This window comes from Branchiostoma lanceolatum, chromosome 2 (assembly GCF_035083965.1).
Source record: "Branchiostoma lanceolatum isolate klBraLanc5 chromosome 2, klBraLanc5.hap2, whole genome shotgun sequence".
Lineage (NCBI taxonomy): Eukaryota > Metazoa > Chordata > Leptocardii > Amphioxiformes > Branchiostomatidae > Branchiostoma > Branchiostoma lanceolatum.
The window spans coordinates 16,015,482-16,041,926 of NC_089723.1; the positions used below are offsets into that span (position 1 = coordinate 16,015,482).

The 26,445-nt window shown below is 39.7% G+C and overlaps 1 protein-coding gene across 2 annotated transcripts in view; it reads left to right on the top strand.

The window, feature by feature from the left end:
• Positions 1-26,445, top strand: part of LOC136427597 (streptococcal hemagglutinin-like) — a 37,745-nt gene that overhangs the window by 6,062 nt on the left and 5,238 nt on the right. The window contains exons 2-7 of one of the 2 annotated variants that reach the window (XM_066416564.1): positions 494-544; positions 2,373-2,485; positions 10,586-10,697; positions 22,642-23,205; positions 23,671-25,377; positions 25,880-26,033. In XM_066416564.1, the coding sequence (XP_066272661.1) occupies positions 22,809-23,205; positions 23,671-25,377; positions 25,880-26,033 (2,258 nt within the window). In that variant the 5' untranslated portion in view covers positions 494-544; positions 2,373-2,485; positions 10,586-10,697; positions 22,642-22,808. Of the gene's footprint in view, positions 1-493; positions 545-2,372; positions 2,486-10,585; positions 10,698-20,965; positions 21,323-22,641; positions 23,206-23,670; positions 25,378-25,879; positions 26,034-26,445 lie in introns of those variants that run through there. The other variant, XM_066416565.1, reaches the window with a different exon arrangement.

The window sequence follows — 26,445 nt, forward strand, 5'->3', positions numbered from 1 at the left end:
ATTGACGTGCACTAAGTTAGTAACAGAAGGATTCAGCAATAAGGAAGATTAGTCAGCGGCGTTTTAGAAATATCAAATTTTTCCCCCGTGTTTTTGTAGGCAAGTGACCTGACTTGGACACCGATAGGGAATCTATCATTTGTTGTGTTACTCACAAGGGCTGAGCCAACACTGGAGGGAGGAAGTTTTTGTGGCCATAGTGCAGACTGTTTGCTGGGCTTAGGTCATGTAGGTGGTTGATAAGGTGCCTAATTCCCAGTGGCTTGCTTTAATTTGACTCAAATGCTATTAAGGTAACCAGAGAGGAGCACAGGTATGGTAGATACACCTCAAATGGACAGTTTTCCATAAGGAAGTGGTAACAGTTGTATACCCGAGAAGAAAGGTCTAAGACTCAAGTGAAATAGAGCAATTAATTTACAACTAAGCAAAGTTGTTGGTACTTCCAGTAATGTTGTTAACTCAATCAGTCAATGGTATTTCTTTTTTGCAGGCAGAAAAGGCTTATTCATTGACTGACATCACAAAGGATGGTTGAATGAAGGTAAAAAAGTATTCCTTTTTTTCTTCTCTTGTACTGTTGTCAGTAGTACTCCTCTCCAATTTCAAATTAGTGAAAGAACACAATTTGGCGATCTTTTTTCAAGACTTCTTTCGTCTAGATGTTGATAGATTCACATGGTTTTATCCACAGATTAATGCAATGCAACAAATGCTTCAATTTTTGTATGATCCCAGTAGTTGTAATGTAACTGTGTTTGTGTATCATTACTATCAATTCAACTACCTATATATATATATATATATATATATATATATATATATATATGTAGCTAAACGTACATGTATAACAGACAACTACATTTTTGTAGTCAGTGGTTTGAAACAGATCAATGATGAAGACAAAGAAGTAAAACAATTAAGCAGAACATAAATGTACGAGTTCTTTAGAATACACCACAGTGTATTACATGTGCCTTGTGTGCTTTTCTACACTCGCAGCACTTTCTACCAATCTCTTTTCATTCTAAAGGAGATTTGATGGTGAAACAATTACTCTTTGTAACCTGTAGAAGCATTTCAAGTTTATCCCAATGTCAAGAATACGGCGACGCTTACAAGTAATTGAAAACATTTGACTTCCCCTAGCCCTTTCAAGTCTCCTTTGTCGTACGAGGTCAGATGCCATCTTATGTACTAGGTTGGATAGCATTCTAGAAATTTCATCAGGGTCAGTGATGTCGTAGTAAATGTGGCAATCAGCTCCTAAATACTTCCAGTGGATGCCTGAAATCTGGAGGGTTTGCCTCGGTAACGGCGTATATCCTGTTTTATTACACCTCGTATTCTCATTGTGTCATACAAGTCCGCAGCTATTATAAACCGTGGCCGTGTGTTAATAGCCCTCGAGGGCTGATAGATTGGTCTGATACTGGTTTTATTGTGCAATTTTGAAGCGTCTGAAGCCAGCATTCAAACAGAATTGGAAGGTTAGAATTTGAGGAATGGGCTTCCATCAATCACTTGTCACACCTGGCCCTTGGGTAGGTGACGTTACACGCTCAAAAGAACGTCAGAACTGCTCGGTCATCACTTTGTTGGTGAGAACTTACTATAGGTTTGAATGTGGGATGAACGTAGTAGTGCTAAACACCGCAACGACTGTTAGCTACCTGGTCCAGTTCCTCTCATCTGGTAAAACACAAAAACCAACTTGAGGTAAATCGTAAAGTTCATGTGGGTTTGGAAGAGATAGGTTTGTTCAGTTCTGTGCACAGATAATCAAGTAATGTTGAAGGCTATTACAAATATACATTAGGAAAATCAGGTAAGTTGGCCTCTTATGAATATGATTATGAGATTAACACTCATTGGGCTACAAGTATAACATTGTTGTAGATGTTACGAATTGTGTATCCCTGTACATTTTTGAAAGTTCTGTTAAGGGATTTTCACATTATCGCTATAGATCTAGTGTACCAATAGCTCTTTTAGTACCGGTATTCTCCCTCATATTTTCCCTCAGTGTACAATGTATAGATGTTTAACAGTGCACTTGGGAATCTTGGCTGAAATTTTGCCGTTTTAAAGCCCTTTTGAACATTGTATTTGTAAATGATCATTGCTCCATTGCTTGGAGTGCATTGTGTCACGATTATGATTGCAATAAAGCCAAACTTACTTGTACATAACAATGCATAACTGTTGTAATTTATGTACACTTCACCATGGTGACAATTCTACCTCACACGCAGTCATGATTCATGACAAGATCTCATTGGTTAAAGCTCTGATAACAAGATCTCATTGGTTAAAGCTCTGATAATGTTTAATTCAATCAGATTGAAACATCATTTTATATCCCTTCTTAGGTTTTAGTCCTGTTCTGACCCCTTCAGTATCCTTGGCATCTCTCTACATTTCATCATCACTGATCTATGAGTCACTGATCAAGGAGACCATCCCTACCAAGAAGATAAGACTGGTGAGATGTCCTGTTTATGTTTATCGTCTAGTGATAATTGCACGTCTGTCTTGTCATTATCAGTTTCGTGGTCTGAGTTAATGTTATTCTATCTGCGCTCCTGTTTGCTATGGGCGCTTCCCGCCTAGATTTTCAGGATTCCTGCATTGCAATTTATCAGTCTAATCTACCTTAAGACAAGCCATGGATACATTTTATGACACAAAGACATGATTAAGCATTATTATCACATAGGTAGATGGCGTCGACCAATCAGAAGCCTCCATTGCCCACAATAAGTGGTCTGTTATCACGCCATAACACACCACTTATTGACGTCATGTCAGAACACAACCGTTCCATTTTGCAGAGGGGGTATCTTTTTGATGAATCCTTTTCTTAACCTTGTTTAAAAAATCGTTATAACCGTTGCATTTTGTAGAGGGGGTATCTATTTGATGAATCTTTTTCTTAACCTTGTTTAAAAAAATCTTTATTGTCTTAGAATTTCTAAAAATTTCCTTAGAATGCATGAAAAAGGGAAAACAAATTTAAAATTCCCAAAAATGTACCGCGTGTTCCATTTGCTGTTGGCCAAAGAAACCACGTTCTATCTAAGGTTCCGCGCGTTCCATTTCCTGCTGGCCAAAGAACCTGTGTTCTATTCAGGTTTATCTGAGGTCATGTTGCAGGGAGATTCTTCAATGATAACATTTTCTGACTGACCTGAAACCGACCCTCCTATCCTGTGTGGTTGAAATAAATAAATCAGGCAACAGTTGCACATATTCTTCATCATCTTCTGTTAATAAAGGACAAATGTGAATTCTGAAATGCATCCTTAATAGTATAAGGGATCTTTGCGTCAAACAGAAATTGTCTACTCTTATATGCGTCAGTTTGGATAAGCTATATGATAATAACGTTAATGACCCGCCTCTTCCTCGGTGTATATGGTGTCATAACGCCTGGTCATGTGCTATAACCACCTCATAAAACCACCTCGTTCGCTTCGCTCACTCGGTGGTTTTATTCGGTGGTTATAGCACATGACCAGGCGTTATGACACCATATACACCTCGGGGCGGGTCATTAACCCTTAATTATCACATAGGTAGATGGCGTCGACCAATCAGAAGCCTCCATTGCCCACAATAAGTGGTCTGTTATCACGCCATAACACACCACTTATTGACGTCATGTCAGAACACAACCGTTGCATTTTGTAGAGGGGGTATCTTTTTGATGAATCTTTTTCTTAACCTTGTTAAGAATATCTTTAATGTCTTAAAATTCCCAAACATTTCCTTAGCATACATGGACAATGCATGAAAAAAGGAAAACAAATTCAATTCAAGTAAAATTCAAACGGAAGGACTACAAACAATATTTATCACACCCCCACCGTCAAAGTGGAACCGGCCCAGATCAGACGACATTGGAACCCGCTCGAATTCGACGGAGCTGAGTACCACAGTTTTTCGTCAAAGAACTGTCAGACGCCGACTTAGAGTCAGTTTTCGGGTCATGGGAAGCTGGGGAAGACGCCCAGGAACATGCGGAAGGAGTTCAGGGGCGAGAAACTGGCGCAAATTTGCGGAGAGGAGACTCGGGAGCGAAAATAGGTTTGGATTCCACGCTAACGTATTTCCCCAAGCTAATCTTGGCAGTGAAAAAATCGCCCATGAAGCCGCCGAACTCCTCCTCAGTTTCTACCCAGGGGGACCCCAGGAAGGTATGTTCACGTTTCTGAGGGGTTTTACTCGGCGAAAATTAAAAATATTGCCGGCAAATTGATGTCGCCGTGTTCAAAACATTAACGTGACACGCACTAAACACGCCCCCCTCCCCATGACCCATGTCACGTAAACCGATGTGTTAGCATCGAAAAAATTACGGTCAAAATCGCCAAAATTCTTACAAGTTTCTACCTACAAGGATCTCAGCAAGATACGTGTACGCTTCTGTGGGATTATTTTCCGGCTTGAGCAAAAATTATCCCGCGAAACTACAAGCAAATCATGAAAGGGGATGTAAACATGCTTGATTGTTCTTACCACAGCCAACTAAGCGTTTAACAATCGGGCGTCAGGAATTGTGAAAATTGAACAGAAAATTACAATTATACCGCCCGATATAAAGTCTACGTGTCCAGAACAATAAGACAAGTTACTGCTTGTTTACATTGGATTATATAAAGATCGTATGTACATTGGATTGATTTTACATGTATAGTACTAAATAAAGAATCTATGTATTATACAGGGATTTGTCTCTCTTAATTATATGGGTCAGTTTGGATAGGCTATGTGAGGGGTTTTACCCGGCGAAAATTAAGAATATATGGGTCAGTTTGGATAGGCTATGTGAGGGGTTTTACCCGACGAAAATTAAAAATATATGGGTCAGTTTGGATAGGCTATGTGATAATAACGTTAATGACCCGCCTGTTCCTCGGTTTATATGGTGTCATAACGCCTGGTCAGGTGCTATAACCACCTCATAAAACCACCTCGTTCGCTTCGCTCACTCGGTGGTTTTATTCGATGGTTATAGCACCTGACCAGGCGTTATGACACCATATAAACCTCGGGGCGGGTCATTAACCCTTAATTATCAAGATGAGTGTTGTGCCTGTATGTGTTTTTTTCCTCTAAGGCCACACCATTTTAATTTCTTGGTTAACAGAATTTTTAAAAAAATGCTAGATTGGAAAATCAACAGGAAAACAGAATCTCAGTGATCTGTACTTTGGTGCACACAATTTCAGGGAGTGAACAGGGTCAGGTGCAAGTTTTCACCCCAGCCTTCTGTTTTCATGATTTTTTGTTGTTGCTAAAATTAAGAAAAAAAATTCCGTTAACCAAGAAATTAAAGTGGTGTGGCCTAAACTGTGCCTTATTGTTGTTCATAAGATGTGAACTCAATGTTTGTCCGATGATTGATACCAAATTTTTCAATGCAAATCTGTGCAATAAGTTGAATACAGTCAAAACTGTCCAAGAAGACCACTCAGGGGACCAATAAAATCTGGTCTATGTGGACAGGTGGTCATTTTAGACTGGAAATTTCTTAATGCTTGTGTCAATGGTAAATATTATCTCACCAAAAAGTGGTCATATCAGCTAGATGATCCTTTGATGTACTAAGTAGAGTTGGTCACTCGTACAGGTTTGATTGTACTGTAAATCATTTTAAAGTTTGCAGGGGACTTAATTTTGCGGTCAGAAGGAAAAGGAAGCATTCAATACAGTACAGTAGTTAATTAGTAACAGTAGTTATAAAACTTACTTATTATGACAGAGCACATTATCGCTGTGTTTTCAAAAGCACCTTAAATATTTTGCAAAAACAGTTCCCTTGTTGTGAGATGTGTTCTTTAAACAGCAAATCTAAATAGCATGTTTCTAAACCTTGGAAAATTCTTAATGATAAAAGCCCCTTATTTTCCTAATTTTTTGTTTCATGTCCCCGAGTCATCATAATCCCTTTCAAAACAAGCTGATTTATAGTGTAAATATCCCAGCTGGCGTTCTGATAAAAGTGAAAACTTCTCCATTGAAATGTATTTTCCCGTCATCTGATCACAGATATGTTATCTACCTGTGTGGTACAAAGGCTTAACGGATATTGCGATGTTGGGGCAAGAGATATCTTGGCGCTACCCCCTACCTTTTGTACAAACATTCCTCTGTTTATCCAAGGTATCTATAGTTTTGCGGCCACTTTCATCATACATGTAATATCAACCCCAACCCTTGCACTTCTATAGCGTACTGTAAATGCAGAAATGTTCGTGGTGGTTTTATGTTCGCTGTTTTCGCGGTGACCGTTTCCCTGTGAAGTTAAAACTACCGCGAGCATTTTTGTCCAATACTGTAGCAGTACGTGACTATAGTGCTGCCACGAACTTAGAACCACCGCGAACACTCCATTTTCCTCTTGGCACGAAATAAAAACCATGCGAAGTTAAGTGTATTAATTTTACAGTAATATTTTGCAGAGGTAACATATTGATTTTAAATACTTCCAACAACTTTCGGTATATAGGACGGTGCAAACTTCCTTTTCTATAGCCCTTGGGCCACGCAGTTGTGCAAGCACTACATCAGGGGGCTAGTCTACTGGTAGTCCATGGTGTATATGCTCAACTTCCATACTCGTTCACATAAGTGCTGAGAGGTATGCAGAGAAAACTGTAGGTTCCATTGTTAAATTTGTTGGTATTACATGTAGTACCTGGCCGGGAATTGAAACTGTGACCTATCAAATGCAAGGCAAACACTCATTATGATCTTTAATGTGTCATAATTGTTCATTTGATGACATTAGAGTGACATTTCTGTAATGTAAACTAAACATTTGGGTGGCCATCATGACTTCTGCATTAAAAATATTGTCATTTACGTTTTTAACATTGTGTAGAGGTCTCTACAAGTTTATTCCCTTAGGCTGTATATACTCACCTAGTAGATCTATTATAAGAAACATGTATGACTATGAGTTGGTTTGGTTCTATGAAAAACACTTTAAGGTTTCAAATCAAACAGCCTTTGAACATCAGTGCTACTGGCCATTATACATGTATTTAACTGTTGATCGTCAATTAGACTTTGAAATGTCTTCAATTATCAAAGTCAATGATTTTTTAAAGGTTTGGCCCCGTGTTTGGAAATCACAAAGCCCTTCAGAACATTCCGATTTGTACGTTTTAGCTGCGAATCTGATAAAATTGCAAAAACATGTCCATCATAACTGATTTGCTATCATCTGATCTTAGATAGTGTGTTCAATGTTGCTACGAATCAAAGGCAAATCAATTCTGTCCTACTCTTTATAAATGAAACATTCCTTATCTTGGTTTTTGTATCTATGGTTTCACGCTGCTTTGATTATACAAACCCTTATGAACACAGCCTGCCTTGTTGCAAGTGGTATTCATTGCTTTTGTGTTCTATTCTATTCACTACTGACAAAAGTATAATTATTGAATATTTCAAGACTTTGACAAGAAACGTTCTGACATGCGCGTCCAGTAAACCTTTTAATATGCAGGTCTTTACTATACGTTGTGCCCCTTAACTCTTTTTGAAGCAATTATAGTCTTTATAGGCGCCACCGATTTCAATGTGTATGTGGAGTAACCATGGACATAGTCTGATCGTGCAACCCTTAATCCTTAAGACAACACAGTCTCTGCAGCAATATTCAATAGAACTGACACGAGTACTTTCAAATTGTTTAATTGGCCGTTGGGCATGCTCATTCACTGCTGGGTTTATTATAAACAGTACGATCGATTTGATATAACTATTGTTAATAAACGTTATGATGCCACCGCCGACAACTATTATTTGGAAAAAATCTGATGCCTCTGCTGAAAATTTGTTTTCCCCTTTTTGGAAGTCTAAGCAACTTTGACAAGGTTAGACTTCAACTCAATGCCTTTTTGAGAACACAATGTTATTAATTTCTTATTCTTATTGTGCTGTAAATATATGATTAATCTTAATCTAAGGACTTCTTGTTGCAGTTCCTGTGTTTAAGAAGCGTTAAGCTTACAGTTGAAACAACTGTTAAGTAATTAATGCAATATAAGACAGAAGGTTTGTAGTGTATTGTGTTTGCGATGAGGCCAAAACGTGATGTTCAACATTAAGAATATTTTACCATTAATTTTACACTAATTACAGCATAGTCTCCTATTTGGAATATGTTTATCTTATTTATCAAATGTCATATTCCATCCCATCTCAATCATACTTCATATTTATTAACACTTAAATTATAACTTCAATGGACAGGAGTTTTAATGGTTGAAACATTTTGTTACTGTAAGACAGGCTCTCTCCAGACAATACTTCACACATAATATAATCAAGCTCCACAAGTATTTGCATTTTCCTATTGGGCAGATCGGTACTGTTGGTAGATAAATATACATGCACTCGTAAACCAGACAAGCAAATAGTACAGCCAAATACACATTGCTCTTGATGTCAAGAAGCTAACCAAGGTGATTCGGCCATTGGACACTTAAGTCCTTGCAAATACTGTTTTGAAAATGATCACAATATTGCAAAAAAATTGAACTTCTCTTTGCTCTCTCTCTCTCTATCTCTCTATGTCTCTCTCTCTCTCTATGTATAATTAAGTTCCAATTTCCATAATTTGCACTTCATTATGAACATCTTTGTCTAAGCTACCTGCATACCAAATAGGATGTCAATAGTTCCTTTCTCCAGTAACTGTTATTCTCCTTGTAAGATTTTGACAACACCGCCCCTGCAGTTCCAGAGCAAGTTGCTATGGGGCCCAAACCTAGTACACCACTTCTTTCTTACATCACAAGCTCTCTGCTACCAAAAAATCCAGACCATATAGCATGTCCAGGTCAAAAGATACAAAAAACGGTTCTGTTGCAGTACCAAGGTCACATACCAGGGGGTCCAAATCGACCTTGACCTTTGTCTCCCCAACACCTACCCACATGCCAAATATCATGATTGTAATCCATCCAGAGGTTCTTGAGCTATGCTGACTACGATAGTCCAGAAACACAAACAAACAGACAGACAGACAGACACAACAACAGACAGATACACACACAGGCATGCCTAAAACAATATCTCCATTTTACATGGAGATTAAAAGATGCAGCATTGTTATCCTACATTTTGTGATTCTTATCTTTGCTCAGTGTTAATGGGCCATTCGTGTCTGTATAACGATAAAGTAATTCCTTCCCCCCAAAACTGATGAGCTAACAGTACTTTTTAATTCGGACTCATTGTGAAGAATAGCTGCATTAACTACAGGTGTTAATAGCTGAAGAACCGTTTTGTGTGCCATGATAGCAATATTATCGTGCAGACCAAAGTCTTGCTTGTTTTCTCCCTAATAGTTTTCCTCATCAATTACCAATGACTGTGACAATGTACACAGTAATGAAATTAATTTCAGACAAGCTGTCAGCAATTTTTAGGGTTAAATTGTAACGGCAACCTCATTTAAACCCTTTGTTCTTTTGCTTTGGTCAACATAGGTGTGATGTTGTTGGTTTCCGTAATCAGATTTTTTTTATCACTATTTGATGGTTATAAAAAGGTCCTTCTCGGAGACCAGTTAATCCGGAAAGTCCATTTAATGTCAGGGTCATCTCAGCTGTTTCCCAGCAGCGTGCCGTTAAACTGTCTCTAACTGTAACTTAAATATAGATAAGACAAGTGCAACACTTCTGGCAACTTCAATTTGAGTAACAAAGTTGTATATTAGTATCTTAAGTAGCTATAAATCATTGTTGATAAATAAAATCTTGTCCGAGTTAATGTCAAAGGTAAGATGGCGCAGGCTTAAGTCGCTAGGCGTTATAACATCACACCTTTGACCTTGTTTTGATCCCGAAAGGTACTTTGGAATAAAAAGTGTAAATCGGTCAAATACTTGACATCAGCTTCTTGTAGCAACACGGGTAAGCAAACCAGAGTACCTCAAATGCTTAAAAGAGAGGAGGGAGCCTAAGCTTAGCTTGGAAAAGAATTAAGTCCAGGTACAGTTTAATGTTTTTTAATCCTGTATTAGTAACGGTAATAATAAAGATGGCAAATTGGATTACAATTATGTGTTCCGATGCATTTGAAAGAGCAATGACTGACATTGGCTTATACGGTAGTACTAGTTACTGTCTAGAAAAAAATAGTGTACAATAAAGGTACAAAGCATGATGACCTCTAGTTGCTAAGGCTGACCAGACCTCTCTTGCATATACATGTAAAATAAATGGTCTTTTGAAATGTAGCAAGAATGCCATCATGTCCTCTGAACATGTATGGTTCATTGCCTTCTCAACTGGTCATGACCTGCTGCAAAGTGATCTGCCGCTAACATTACGGCCATCCATGTATCCGTACCGTACACAAGGGGTCTTTGACTCATTTGGATAAACCACAATCCCGGGGGCGAAGCCGATACCCCTAACAAAGCCGCGGGCGATTGTTTCCGTGCTTGTTGTTTGGTAGGAGAGCATCCGATACCGCTGTGTAATGGGGTTGCCTCAATTTGATCTGTGCACGGCGTGACGGGCTGTAACAGTTGCCGCTCTCCTTTTTTCAAACCAAACAGGTATAAATGTTACAACCTGCTTTCAAGAGAGGCAGCCAGCGTGGTAGGGGCACTGTTTGAGGAGACTTTTCCAGAGGGACTGCTTAAAACGTTGGAGATGCAAGCCATTGTGGTAAGTTTGGAAAATTCCTAACTAATAGAGACTAATAGAGTTCATCAGTCTTGCAATTGTATTTTCTATATATCCTGTTACAAAGAAAGACAGTCTTGTTGCAGTGCTGAGGTAAGTCAAAATAGATTTTGGACCAAGTGGAAGGCATGGTTGGACTTGCATGATATAACTGTTACTTCAGTTACACATGTCCCTTAGCAGAGCAATTAGCAACTTTAGACTGAGGCTTAATTAATTAAGAGAAAACAAAGCCTCTACAACAGTATATCATTTCAATCTAAAGCTCATGGATGTGTTTTGTAGTCATAAACATTTGCTGTAAGTTTACATTTCACTGTCCAAAGTTCAACTTTTAAGTTAGAGTAGTAGGAAAAGTGCAAATTTCAAGCATTTCTGGACTTACTCAGGTCATGGACTGAGCTTGAAACCGAAGAACATTTATAGTTTTGACAGCCTTGAACTTTGCCCTGCAAGGGCTAGTGCCAAATAGGTTGAATAAGCTTTGATGCTCAAATCTCCAGTCTCTTTTATAATGAAATTATGAGGTTATTTAACATTTAACCAGCATAGCATTCTACCTAATTGCCAAGTTGAAGTAGACAGAACTTCTTGCATCTGTAGATGTACAGTATAAAAGTTACACTTGAGACGTAAAGATTCTTGATTTTAGACTAGTTTTTCATTAGAAAGCAACAGAGTCATACCAAGAGAAATACTGTCCTGTAGGTGACCTCCATGAAGACTTGACTAGAAATGTTTTCATGGTCCATACAATTGCGTTCAACTTGGTAAGTTTGAATTGCAGCCGTCTCATTGCTAAGTTATGTTCCTTTGCCACCAAACTTGTATCAGTTTTTGTGTTAGGCAGCAGGGAGAAGGTTAACGGATGAAATTCAAACCTTACCAGTACCAGCCACCCAATGCAGCAGAAAAGAGTTACTAACAAGTTGAACAACTATCACATTTGTTAACTTAGTTATCCACCTAGAAATACACTCAGGTGACTACACTGAAAGTTGGTCATATCTTGTGCCAAGATCTACTCTGTGCCCTTAATGTACACATGTCATCGGTGTCACTTCTGATGATACAGGTGTTTTTATCACCTTGGTTCCAGATGGGGGCCCTCCCATTGTTTGCGACTTACTTTGTAAAGTGGATCGTATGTCCCATCCCTGCCAGGTCTTCTCTTTGTTTGAAGTAGAGGAAGATGCTCCGGTGTGTTTATATTACCAGTATCTATATGACTGGCAGCATTTGGGTTACACGTTTGAAGCAGTGTTTTGTTTCAGTGCTAACCAGAAAATCAGTTTGATTAGATTAAACGTTATCTCTCCTATATCAGGCATGCTTTTGTTGAAACGAATTGGAACCCCATTGCCTTTGTAGGCTTATACTCTATTTTCATCTCTTTTAATTAAAAGCAGAGTGAGCCATCAATTCTGTTAATAAATTATTGTACCGATAACAATAGAGAGGAAAGCCATTTGTTGATCAATTCTGTTTTTCTAGGAAGATCCAAGGCTTTAGAGCTGGTTTCAGCCATTGAAAGAAATTGCCACGCTAAAACTGTATATAGTGAAAATGAAATGTTTGCGGCAGTTTTATTTTCATAGTTTTTGCGGTGACCATGAATTCATGACACTGCGATTCCGATGCGTTTCCAACGTACATAATTATTGTGTTACAGTTATACCATACTGCAGAATTGCTTCAACCACAAAGTTTAACTTAAAACACCACAAATACCTGAGCTTAAAGTTCCCTTTGCAACCCAAAATGTCCCCTAATGAATATCAAAGAACTAGGCTTACTGCTCAGTTCCATACTTGCTTATGTGTGTGTACTACTTAGAAGTTTGATTCACCGAATTACTTGTAAGAATGCCTATAAATCCTGAGAATGTTGTTTCTAAAAACATCACGGCCTTTCTAAAACAACATTTTCCTGAAAGCCAAAAGTTTGGAGAAACTGTAGAACGGTGTATCAAATATCTTTGATGGGAACTTTTTCCTGTTGGAGTTTTCAGTTCTTTTTAAGATTCTGCTAGAATTGTATATTCCTTTGCAAAAATTAAATGTTGTTCAAGATTTGACGATGGTTTTGTGCTGTAGTCATATAGGAATTTAGAAAATTCGCTTTAGCATCTATAGTAGATCAAAACTATGTTTCCCACGATGCAGACTCATTTCATGACATATTTTGTTTGTAGCCATCACTTTGGAAGATACTGTAAATGCATTTAAGTTTGCGTGGTTTTGATTTCGTGGTTTTGAGTTCGCTGTGGTTTTAAGTTTGCGTTTGAGACAATAGTAGAAAAGGGAGTAGAAGGGCAATAAATGATAGCAGTGGTTTTAAGGTCGCTGTGAATACTTAGCTTACACTGAAAACCGCGAACATAAAACCACCACAAACCTTTCTGCATTTACAGTTAATGTAGTTTGACTTACCTACATGCACAATTTGCAACAAGTTGAACAACAGAAGTATTTTACACAATCATATATATGCTCTCTCTTATATGTCATTGGTTGCTACCAGTGTTAAACTCAGGCTTGAGATACATTGTAGATGCTACAGTACTGTTCATCCTCTGACAATATCACTTTGTTTAACTTAGAGAAATTGTAGCTGCAGAAATGTTCTGCACCAATAAGTTATGTACTAAAGTAAGCAGACTTGGAAGTTTTGTCAACATCTCACATTTCTAAAAGAATGTGAAGGACTTAAACGGTCATTTCTAAAAGTCATTTTACTCATATGAGGATTCAAAATTGGTATGCCCATCTTCCTTGTATTTTGAGAAGTTTCAAAGTGCTGTCCAATCAGATTTTTCATCTAAAAGATAAGGTCAAAAAGATGATTTTAAAAGAAAAAGAATGATAAATGTACAATCATGTAATATTTGGAAACCTCTGTCAACTGTCCCAGGGACTCATTACAGCATTCAAAAATAATCCCCAAGTCTATCAAATGTGATTATCATCAAGTATATTTAATGTCTTAACGTCCATTTATTAAGGAGGTACATTCGTGCCATGCCTTATTTGGAGACTTGCCGAGTGCTCAGTGCCCAGTGTCCGTCTGAATTATTTTGCATTTCACAATATGGAGGCTCATGTAGTCTGTGTGGACTGCCTAAACTTTTGTCTAAAAATCAATCGTATTTTCTTATGATTTTGCTCAATGTAAATTGATTGCAGCAAAGTGATATTATACGACTATGAGTTAGTTTGTGAATAATCCTTGATCAAAATTTACCCATTAGATTTGGACGATTTAAGGCACTCCAAAAAAACAAACTGCGGACACCGTACCGGAAATTTAGTTTCGAGCGGCGCTTTTGCCTAATCCGTTTCCTACCCCTTCAACGTTAACTTTGTTCGTAATTCACACAAGCTTTTGTTACTTGTATGTAAATTCCGTGGAATTTGAAAATTGAAAAACGGCCCTGACACATTGTCCCTGGGACATCTTGGGAAACCCTCGGTCAACCTCAACAGGTCTGTACTGGTTCTTTCCAATAACCTCTTTCTTTATGTGTCCCTAGGTCGTTGATTGAACAATAATACTATGATCAATTTTTTAATATACTTGTAGCCTGCTAAAGAGCTAGGATGTTCATGTTAACCCTCAGATAGCTAAGGTAGCCACTTAGCACCAAATTTCTATTGGTTGACTTGACGGTGACTACTGGGTTAGGCAGCACGGAGAAGGTTAATCTAAAAGTAAGGCACACACGGAAGCTGTTTGTTTAGTCTTGATTTAAACCTACTCAAGCCAATCCAACTGTCATTGGGTATTGATGTTAGTCCCCAGACTGTTGCTGTAGACACATGTTAGTGTATGGAAAAGTTTACCAAACAGAGAATGTGATATTAACAAAGGAAAGAAGAGTAGAACCGACCTCCTCTTGTTACCTGTTGGACAGGTGCCTCAGGTATACTGTCATACATACGAGGAGTTAGAAATACACACACTGTTTTTATTGGAGAAACATCCCTCACGCAATGCCTTCTAAGACTTGTTCAACACCTTCCATATCTGTTTTAATTATAGAACTAGTGTTGAGTTTCTCACCGGAATGTGTGCTCAGTCTAACGTCAACTCTCATAATAATTATACCAGTTACCCTTAGGCTAACACTCAGGCACATAAGAAAAACGGTGTCTTGGACAGTCCTGTTTATCTGAATTGTGCATTTCTCGAGAATTAGTACATTGTGTTTGTACATGTAGATATTCAAATGTGGCAGTTACTTGTGACTGCAAAATTATTAGAAATGAGATAAGATACTATATATACACATGTAGCGCAATTGACTTTGTCTTAAAATGTTTCCCAAATGTTTAAGTTTTCTTGACTGTTTTACTACTTCATAGATATCTATGTAAGATAAAGGATATAGAAAGCATAGGACAGTTAGCTTCTACTTGATTTGTCTCCTAATTAATATCTAAGCTCTTAAGTGTTGATAGAAGTAATTTGTTTGACGGTACATTGTATTCTTAAAGAGGACTTACCTATTTCACACATTACCTACAAATGTAACAGAATGTTTTGCTGTAGTCACCTGTCGGACTCTTTCATGTGTCAGTAACACAGAGTGACAGTTCAGGTAAAGTGGCATACCAATGTCTGTCTACAAAACTTCCTAATGAGATTAGCCCACTGTCACCCATAAGAGCCAGGAAGTAATCGTTAGCATAAATGGGTTTTACCCCGAGGCCTGCATTTCGACTCTTTGGGGGAAAAAAGGTGGGGAGGGGCGCTGAAATTTTGTTTGCTAATGTTGCTAATTTTGCCGCTTTGTATTCGTCCGTTTGTTTGTTCAGACCCTTGTAGTGCCTCTTAGTGGCCTGCATTTCAAATCTCTCTCAAAAAAGTGTGGGTAGAGGCCCTGAAAATTGTGTTTGCTTGTTTCTAATTTTGCCGCTTCTTATTTGTCCGTTTGTTCGTTCATTCAGACCCTTGTGGTGCCAACTGGCACATAGGGCAGCAAGTTTCCTTGCAGTTTCAGTAGCAAGGTACTGTAAATGCAGAAATGTTCGCGATGGTTTTATGTTCGCGGTTTTCACGGTAAGCTCTTTGCCTCGAACTTAAAACCACCTGTCCACATACATTTTTTGCCCTCCTACCCCCTAGTCTACCTAGTAACAAAAGCAAACTTAAAACCCCTGCGAACACTCCATTTTCTCCCTACCGGAAAATAAAAACCATGCAAACTTACAGTATATCTTTACAAGGCTTTGCATAATCGAAATATTGATCTTTTTTACTTAACACAACCCCAAAACTGTAAATTGCTTTCAGAACATTTCCCTCTGTATTTCTTACCTCTCCAAATAACTAGTAATTTAGTACAATGTAGAATGAATCAAGAATTCATTCTGAAAAGGTGATGTCATGTAGTTGGCAATATGATCCCAACGTGTTTTTCAACACCATCTGTTTCAATTAGTTCTCTTCCGGCATGTTACACCTTATGTTTCCCTTCAACCACCTGTCGGTAAGAGGCAGGCTATAAGAAAATGCCTTTTACTCTACAACAAAGGAAAGGGCTCGGTGAAGTGAACAGTATCCTACGTGATTGTATTGCTTAGTACATACGAATAGTTTCGGCATTTTCCATCAACACAGCTGAGCATTTCTTCAGAGGAGATAAGATACATGTAACTTTAGAAGAGAATGGGTTGAAGGAAGAAAAAAGAAAGGAAAGAATTTAGAAAAAGAAAGAATGAAAGCAAATTTAAAGAGAAAAAGTAAGCCCAAGAAGGAAAGAATACAGTCAAACCTGTACAAGTGGCCACCTGCCCATAACGGGGCACACACCAATTCTTCCGCTATAACATACAATGTACATGTAGTATAACAACAGGTCTACCTGACTGACTGTATTATAGTGTATACACAGAGAAAAGTGGTTTTGAAGGGATACATTGTGAGAGTCTGTATCAAAATTATAGAAGTCATTAAGTTTGAAACACAACTTTAAACTATATTGTTGCCTGTGCTGTGAGGGTTGTACTGTTCTGTTATATTTGACTCAGTGCATTTACTCATGCCACCTATCTACAACATCTGGTACTGCAACTATGAAACAGGTGTCATACACTATATACTGAATAAGTTTTTTCCCGATATCTGTCAATCAATGCCTGCTTTGAAAGTGACATACAAACTAAAATCCTACATGTTTAGATCAAGAAAAGACATCTGATGTTATAAGATGGAATCAAAGAAGCTGGAAGTTATTTTTGGGCAGGTGCTGAATGTTTGGACAAGATGAAATATCATTGATTACCTACATGTATATTTATTAAGTTTAAAGGAAATTTTAAGGTCGGAAAACTTTTTTAGATATAAACTCTCACAATGTATCCCTTCAAAGCCACTTTTCTCTGTGTTTACACTATAAATAATACAGTCAGTTATGTAGACCTGTTGTTACTACTAGTAGGACTTACCTAATGTTAACTGTTTTGGGTATCCTTGTTCTGGGCCGAAAACCCTGCCGTTACTTCACTTTCTGTAAGGCCATATATACAGATTTTACTTTAATGGTGACGTCCTCTGGGCACTCCAAATGCATGCAGATATGAAAGAAAAAAAATTGCCTTCACAAGTATGAATTCAAAGTGGTCAGGAAGGTTGAACAAAATGGTATATTTAACAATGAATTCTTTACTAACTTTTCAATTGTCTTTTCACATAGTCTTCTTTGACTTTGGGAGACTTCCCTTATTAGTTAATCCATTTTCCAATATTTCTTAAAAGCTGCATATATTTTGAATTTTCCCAGTATGAATCGGGTCTAAGTCAGTGTGGCCTAAAGAAAACAATTTTTGTATTCTTAAAAGCACTACAGTAACTGTCACTTCATGATCCCACAGATTAAGGAACCATTTGCTAATGGAAATGGTCTATCTCTTCTATCTATCTGGATTATCAGTGCCATATTGTTTCAACATCTGCCTTACTCCTAATTACCATAACAATCACTGAAGATCCTGGTGTTATCAGAGGGTTAGATCACAGAGAGCTCCAATGTGCCCTCATTTTGAATCTTCAATGTGCAAGCAAGCTGTGTTAGGTATGGTTTTTGCTACTCTTCCCCATTTTCAAAAGGTAAGATGTTACATTGTATACTATAAACTGTATGTTGTTTGCCGTTGTACATGTACATGTACATGTAATTGTATAGGACCTGGGTTGCACTATTTGATGTTATCCACGTCATGGTAGCGAACAGATATGAGATAACTGACACTAAAAAACCTTGATGGTATGATTGGAAAGGTAAAGATAAGAAGGTTTTTCACACATTGTTATCTTGGTTCTTATATAATAGTCTGTGTCACTAGAATGTGCATTGTCGTACCGTAGTCATCGTCTGTATGCTCAATTCAGGTCATATACTAGTAGTCATGATCAGCCGCAGGACCTCTAGATGCTTTATATGGCAAATGTTTATAAGCCATGGAATCAGACACTGAATATGAAAATTTTGAAATTGATGACTCCTACAAACTTGATGATATTAATTGTTCTGTATCATAGAAGTGATATATAATTGTCTAACCAGAAAATTGTTTGAATTGATATATTTTAGAGGCAGTTTCTTTTTATCATTGTTGATATGGGGCTGGGTTTCACTGTGGACATTTCTTTATGAAACAAATGTGCCAGAAATATACAATGTAGTTCATAAGCACATATGCCTTATGCCTTTTCTAGTGTTGGCAAATACATTTCTGTACATTGTAAGTGCTCTAACTTCATTGCGCTATTAATACACGGTTAATAGAATGCTTTCTCCCAACTTTTTCATCAAAGGTTCTCATTTTCTTCCAAGACCACCCCAAGGATGCTTTTGTTTTTTACCACTTTGCAAGAAAGAAATGATAACCATTAAAGGCTTAAATGATTAGACTAAAGCAACACTTCAAAATCTTCATTACTCTACCTAATGCTCACCAGAGCATATTAATTAAAAAGTTTGCTCTAGGCATAGTGGTGAGAACAAAGACATAAATTAGAGCTTTAAGTCAGAGAGTTACAATAATGAATTTTCTTTTTTTTATGGATTCAACATAATAATGTAAATAAAACCGGAGGCTTTTGGTACTGGTTGGCCCTTTTGATACTGCCTTGCCACTGAACTGCTTGGAGCTGAGAGATCGACTGGTTTGAACCCAGACACTTTACAGGATTTTTCTCACTCCAACCTAGCTGCTGGTGTACATTTAAAAGGGGTGGTAGGAGAGGGATAGGGGCTGCATGTTGCGATGCCGTGCCCTAACAGTGGATTAACTGTTGAAACACAAGAGGCAAGTAGTACAGTCTCCTGGCTCCCGGGATTCGAATCTGCGCCGAACTTGGTTCGCCAGCTCCCGGCCCCAAAGCACAACCCGCAAGGATAAAAGACTATTCAGTTGGTAGAACTTGAACCCCACTGTTACACTATTCCCCCTTTTCTTTTGTAGATTCATCCTCGTATCTCCGAGTTCAATATCCCTATGCAGCACATTTTGCCATTACTGAAAGGGCCAGTGTGAAAACCACTCAAACACAAAAGGCGAGTAATGTATACAGTCTTCTGGCTCCCCGGATTCGAACCTGCACCCAACCCACGGGTCGCCAGCCCCCGGCCCCAATGCTCTAATTATAATTATAACCGCAAGGCTAAAAGATTGTGGCGCTTGAATCCCACTGTTACACCATTCCCCCTTTTATTTTTTTAATCTTCGAGATCAATATCCCTGTGTGGCACATTTCGCCATTATTCGAACAGAATCCGGGCCGCCAGCGCCCGGACCCAATGCACTAACCGCAAGGATAAAAGATCCAGACCAGTTAGACTGGTCAGTTTGTGGTGCTTGAACCCCACTGTTACACTGTCCCTAAAGGTTACGAGACCTTTCCTTTTACCGATGATTTGGGAACATTATTTAACTAATAATACAATGTAGATGCTACTGGACATTGGTCATCTGGACCCCCGGAGTGTCCAGTACGGTTCCATACACTCGTCAGACAGTTACACTGTCGCTAAAGGCTACAAGACCTTTACTTTTAGATGATTTGGGGACATTAACTATTAATAGAATAAATGTTAAACTGGACATTGGTCATCTGAACCCCTGTCCAGAGTGTCCAGTACGGCTCCATACACCCCCACCTGTCCGTGACATCTCAGCCGCCAACCATGTAATTGGCCCTGCAGGCTTTGTTCACCTGTTTACGGATGACTTGTCTTGTTTACTGGCCCTATTAGCTGTGGACACATCAGTAGAGGTTATCACACCTGGCCACTCCAAACTTTTCCACCACTCTCTTTTTTTCTTGATGGGAGGGTAAATCATTAGTCATCAATTACAGGGTGTATTTTTGCTGATAAGATCGTTAGACTAATGGGGAGAGTGTGTATCTTCAGCACTTTAATGTGTTAGCACATGTGTAATTATTCTAGTCTGGTAGAGAAATGTATATTTGGTAATCTTCGATGTCAGCGTTATTCGATTTTTCAGTTTACTCAGTTTGAACGTGTCAGCTTCACAATTTACAATCATTATAAATTATATGGGTTGTACCGGCATACATTATGTACTTCTGCAGCAAATGAAATACAATGGTCCAGTAGCCTAAAGTTTGTCAAAGTCCGGAGGTCAGTCTACTTGAGAGTGATGAAGTAGAAATCTATTTAAGCAGGAATGTACGCTGTTTGTTAGAACAGTGGAGTACATGTACAACTGGGACCATTACGAAGTCGTCAATGTATTTAACAGTATTTGGTTTACGGAGGTGAGAGTGCGGGTGGTAAATGTGTGCCAATGTGATCCGCAGTCTTACTCACGGTATGTACGCGGGAAATGATGCATGACTGAGCCATTAACTACCCACCATGCCACCAGACCCGCCGACGACTGGGCAAGAAGGTTCTGTATTTAAAAAAGTCACATTTTGTCAGTATAGATTTGGCACGGTCAACATTTCCCCCAGGTAACACCCCATGCCGCTTGACGCTAATGGGTCGACGTACATTGTACATGTCAACCTTTCTATTCTCTATATTTGCTGCCGGAAACCTATAGATGTAACGAATAGCGGGGAGGGACCGGAAGATTTTTGGGCGTGTTGCCCCCGACTTCCTTTTGGCCGTTTAGGAATGGCTTGATAACCGTAGTCGTAACCTGACAGCTTTAATAGATCAAGTGATGTTTTTACACATAGGAGTGGCAATGCTGACTCGAACGGAACATGCAGCGAAGAAAAGAGAACTTAACCGTAGAGACATGTTTGTGACTGGCAATGACAAGAACATACGTGCTTCAATAGACTTAATCGGAGACAGACGGAATTCTGTAGGGTAGGGAACGTGCCCCAGACGCCAACACGAAGTTTGGTTACTTTCAGCTCTGTGTATATTGGGGTTGTGTCATCACGCCTTGTCCACTTTGTGGCCATGTTTGTGAATGGATTAGTGGGGGGTGTTCATTTGTTTGCCATGGGATTAACAATAAGGGCCTGTCTTTTCAAAATTATGTGGAGAGTAAGTCTTTCAGGACCGTTGGGAACCATTTAGCCCGACAATCCAGTCGTGTATTGAGCCAACGGCAGGACAGGTGAGTACGTTTTAGGGTGAACCTTCGAAAAACCTCATGTAGAGGAGATCCAAAGTATTCGTGAATGTCTGTAGCTTTTGCTTAGGGTCATTACAATAATACTAATAGGGTGGTTTTTGTGTGAAGCTTTGATTATAAGTGAACCCTGCCTTTTACAGTTTGCCTGAAGATTATCTTATTTACCAGCGTTCAGTTCAGGTAAGATTTGGGCGACAACCTTATTCACGTTCCTGAATAAATGAATGTATGCATGTAAGCTTGAGGCTAGTTGGTTTATCTAAGCAAGTTAGACATAGTTTTAGCCAAAGTTGATCTGAATAATTTTAAAAAGAATTGGACTGTAGGACTGCAAGCTGAACTCAAAATGTAGAAAACATTCACAGCCAGGTAAGTTCTTTTTTGTCATCGTAATTTATTTTCTGATCCATATGTACCATGATAGTATGATCATTGTACAAATCTAACAAAATTATGCAAGGCTGTAAGGTTTGCCACTGCTTGCTATATCTTTTTGTTTCAAATGTCTGGTGGGAAAGCAGACGTCACAAATGTATTTGCCATTGGAGTGTTAGTAAGGAACACCAGAGATCTGTAGAAAGTGTCGCTATCTGATCATGTACATGTATAATCTAAAGTATAAATCTTCAATGGTAGACCAGTGTGGTTTTACTGAATTCTGTAAAGCTAGGGTTCATTGCGTTTGAAACAGTCTTGGACGTCAGAGGGGTTGGTCATACAATGCAGTATCAAATTTCATGTTCAAAATCTCCCAACGTGTTAGGTTATTTGCTCACTCAAAAGTCAGAAATTTAGCTGCAAAGGTTTCAGTTTGTATATTGTAAAGTATGAAAAGGCTATATCCACCCAAATAAGCAGAGAACCGGTAGGTCTCCTAAGTCTTGTGGTCCCGTAAATTGCGCTAAGACTTTGTACCAACCTAAACGTACAAACAAAGGTGGTCGTTGAGTCAATAGTGGGAGAGTGGTAGTCAATGTTTGAACATTTTTCATCAACCCTTAAATCAAACTGGTATACATTTGATAACCTTTAACTAAAGTAGGGTTGGCACAATGTCAAGACCTTGACCGGCCAAGGTTATAAGGAAAAGAAGATGGCGTTTCTATGGCACGCTTTGATACTGCGTGTTATTTGATCGGTGTTAGGTGCGGGGCACAATTGTGAATTCCGCAGATCCATTTAGTTTGTGTACTTTCAAGGACACCCTTGGTGTGCAGGACACTTTACGGACACCTTAGGATGTACCTTCTTTCTTTCGGGGCTGCCACCCACTCATTCGCCACTTATCGCTTGTTTTCCAGCCATTCCATTGGCCCGGTGTTCTGTCCGGGACAACGTACCGTGACGCGGACACCACTGTTGCCAAACAGCTGCGCTGACGTGTGAAGGCAGTACCGATTCGGAACCGTGGCCCTCCTGAAAGGGGACCCTGTCAGCCGGTGAATGCGGTCTCGCGCCTTTGTGATCCATGGCAGATGCGTCGGATAAGCGGTCCTCCCGACGGATGTTAAACACGTCCCAGACGACAACGCTGACAGACCTCCTGTCATCGAACTCCAGACATGGTTCCGGTTACTCGAGAGACTCATCCTCGATTCTGTTCCAGAGTAAGATGTTTCAGTCTGCGTCTGCCGCCCTGGATGCCTACATTTCCGACTACGACAAATCAAGCACGAGCTCCGTTGGGAGCTACCTACAACAGTCCAGCTCTAGCACACTTTCGCCATTCCCTCAGAAGTTGACGGTTACGTCAACTGCTAGGAAAGAACATGACCAACACAGAGGAGAAAGAAACTTGTCGTCAAAAGCTCTCATCGATGCATCGTACGAAGAAATGCGAAGAGCAGACTCGGAAAGAGAGAGAGGTAAAGGCAATTTTCTTATTTGATCACCAGTGTCAAAGTCATTAGAGACAGCTTTCAAATTTTTACCCAACTCCAGGACCTGATATTCTATTAGACTTTTTGAAAGCTCAGTCTTGAGTCTTGCGATTATTGAATAGTAGGCAGACACATTTATGTCCAATATCTAACTTATAACAGTCTTCTTTTTTAATTCGTCATTGTCATACAGAAGTAGCCAGTGTTCTAAAGGATGTACTACTGTCAAACACTTCTAGCAGTTTGTTGATGACTATTGTCCAATTTATTGGGTAGTCCCCTAATACATTCGGCAAACCATCCTGTATACCCGTGTGCACACAACTTCTACAAACTTAAGGCTCCAGTATGCACAGGAGCTGTGTTGTTTCTTTACTTCTTTCTCGCAAACATGTATGTACCTGGAACAAATAGTAATCATGTCCTGAATGATCTCTTCTGTCTCTGCAGCCCGAGCCTTGATAGAGACGTCCAAAGTCCTGCACGACGAGTCGAGCAGTCAGCTCTCCCCACTGCCAGGCAGCTCCATCGTAGCTGGCCACCTTCCCAGCGACATCGACAGTTTGGCCACCGACGCTCTCATCCTGGCTCCCTCACACGTCACGTCCAAACATTGGACTCCGCACTCCTCCCTGGACAGGTACCCCACGAGGCTCAACACCTCCGCCAGTCTGGATGACATCACCAAACCTCATGGCGTCACGTTTGCCTCCTCCGGCAGCAGAAACGGCAGCTATGTACCGAAGCCGGGTAGACACGCAAGCGGGTACTCATCCGAGGACACAGATCTGTACCTACAGTCGGGTAGATCCGGAGGGGGCGGGAGATACAGACAGAGTCACTCCGCGGAGGAGACAGAACTGCTGACGAGTCGGTCTGCTCCAGAGGACTTCTCCAACCAGAGATTCAGGAGAAGGTCAGGATCGTTACCCCTCGATCGTCCCAGGTATCCCAGCTGGCTGAAAGACCTGGATGTCTCGGGGGTTAGCAGCGTCACCAGGAAAAGTAGCGAAACAGAAGAACCCTCTTACAGACAAGTACATAGACTTCACTCCGGGTCTGTTCCGTCGGGGAAACCGAAGTATCCAAGCTGGCTGAAGGACCTTAATGTTTCAGGAATAAGTAGTGTAACAAGGGCTACGTCTGAAGCCGATGATGCTTATAGATACGCGGCCACACAAAGACCAAGCTCGGCCTCGGTCGCACTGGACAGGCCCAAGGGAAAGTATCCAAGCTGGCTGAAAGAACTGGATGTTTCGGGTATAAGTAGCGTGACGAATACCGTGAGATCAGATTTGACAGACTTGCCGCTGAATCCTGGGATTTCTAGCGAGGAAAGCAGAAGTTACCTCAGACATTACCCCTCTGTCGATGCACTTCTCACTGGGGAAATGGACCGTAGACCCCAGGCATTGAGTAGGACAGATTTAGAACATGATTCTCTGTCAACTCCAAAGTCGAGATCACGAAATACCGGCAAGCTTTTGTCAACCGTAGAAAAGAACGGGATAAAGAAAGAGTTGTCGAGACTCAAGAGGTTAAAGGGTGACATGGTAGCTTCTAATAGTAGGGAGGTGAATAGAAAAGGGGACAAGGACTTTAGATTTTATAAGGAAGATAGGAGATTGAGGGATTCTCACCATTTTAATGGATGGGACAATGGCTTAGCAAGCAGCGAAGGAACCTGGAACAGTGTTAAACCTGTCACGAGTGACTCCGAGGTGTTTAAGAAGCCGTTATTCAATGGCAACAGCAGGGGCTCGGACACCAGAAAGGCCTTGGGTAAACGGATATCTCCCAAAAGACTGACCAGACCGATGTCGTACAAGTTCAGAAGTGGGAAAGACAAAGCTGTCTCATTCAAACAAGAACACAATAAACCGTCGAAACACGTCTCGAGAAGTAGCAACAGACAAAAAGGCAACTACATTTATTGGTCGGATGGCTCAGACTCGGGTAGTACAAACGATCTGCTACTGCAATGGCCGCGGGGATCGAGTAGAGCGAGCCCCTCGAGAGACGAGGCGTTCTCGTTGGACACGGACGGACTGTTGGCCCAACCCCCCGTACCACTGCTGAACCTGAGTCCATCCACGTCTAGTACCCACAGTGAGACTGCCAGTAGGAAAACCAGCACAACTTCCAGTAGAAGTACAGGTGAGTTATGTTGTTCTACTGAGAAATGTCCTCCTTTTCAACACTTTGTGTAGCCTGATATTGATTGTACTGTACAGTAGCTCTCGTTGACTCCTCTGATCTAATAGCTTTAATAATAGTCCATCCCCATTTGAACATTTGGCCCTTGCGTCACTAATTATTTTGGACATCAAAAAAATATTTTTCAATGCTATAGAAGACTTAAAGAGAGATTGAACTCATGAATGCCTGTTCGAACCCTGTTACCATGCTGTTGCAGAGCACCATATAACTTGGAGCCAATCAGAACACTCACATTCATTTTATCTGAATATTCAAAAGGGAAAATTAATCGTCTATCTACAAATGGGTGCCATTAGGTAGGGAAGCCAACAGAGGTGCAGACTGGAGCTACAACAGGACGAATGCCAGGCTATGCTTTGAATCTATAATCTGTGAACTTTAACGGTCGTGGTAAAATGTGTACATTGTAACACTGATGTTTGTTGTCACTGTTCGATAGACTCCAAGGTGAAAGCGTTGTTGAGTAAGGCGGAAAGAGTGCTGAACAAGCCTCTACCCAAACCAAAACTCAGGCCAGTCAAGATCGGTGGAGGCAGTCCGGACACAGAAGAGATACTGAGTGAAGAAAGGCCATGGGAAAGACACACTAACTTGTAAGTATTGCTCTGTGTGTACTTGTCCATCAGAAAATTTTGAAGATGATGAAATTTACTGTGCTACAATATACATGTACATTAATGTTCCAAACTGTTTTTCTTATTGGAATTTGAAAATTGTTGTACATAAATGATACCGTTGAAGCAGGGATATAATTCTAAAAATCCTACCAACACCTTTCGCTGAGTAGGGTTTGTTTGTTTGTTTGTTTTATTAAGATCTCCGTTAGTGTACAACAATTCATACACTAATCTTCCTGGAGTCCTCCTAATTAAATACAATTTTATCAATGCAATAACAATAACAATAACAATACAATTAAATCAAATACAGGAAGAACGAAAACAATTATTAGATAGTAAATCATACAAAATCAATTATGATGAACTTAAAAATGAGCGGAGAGGT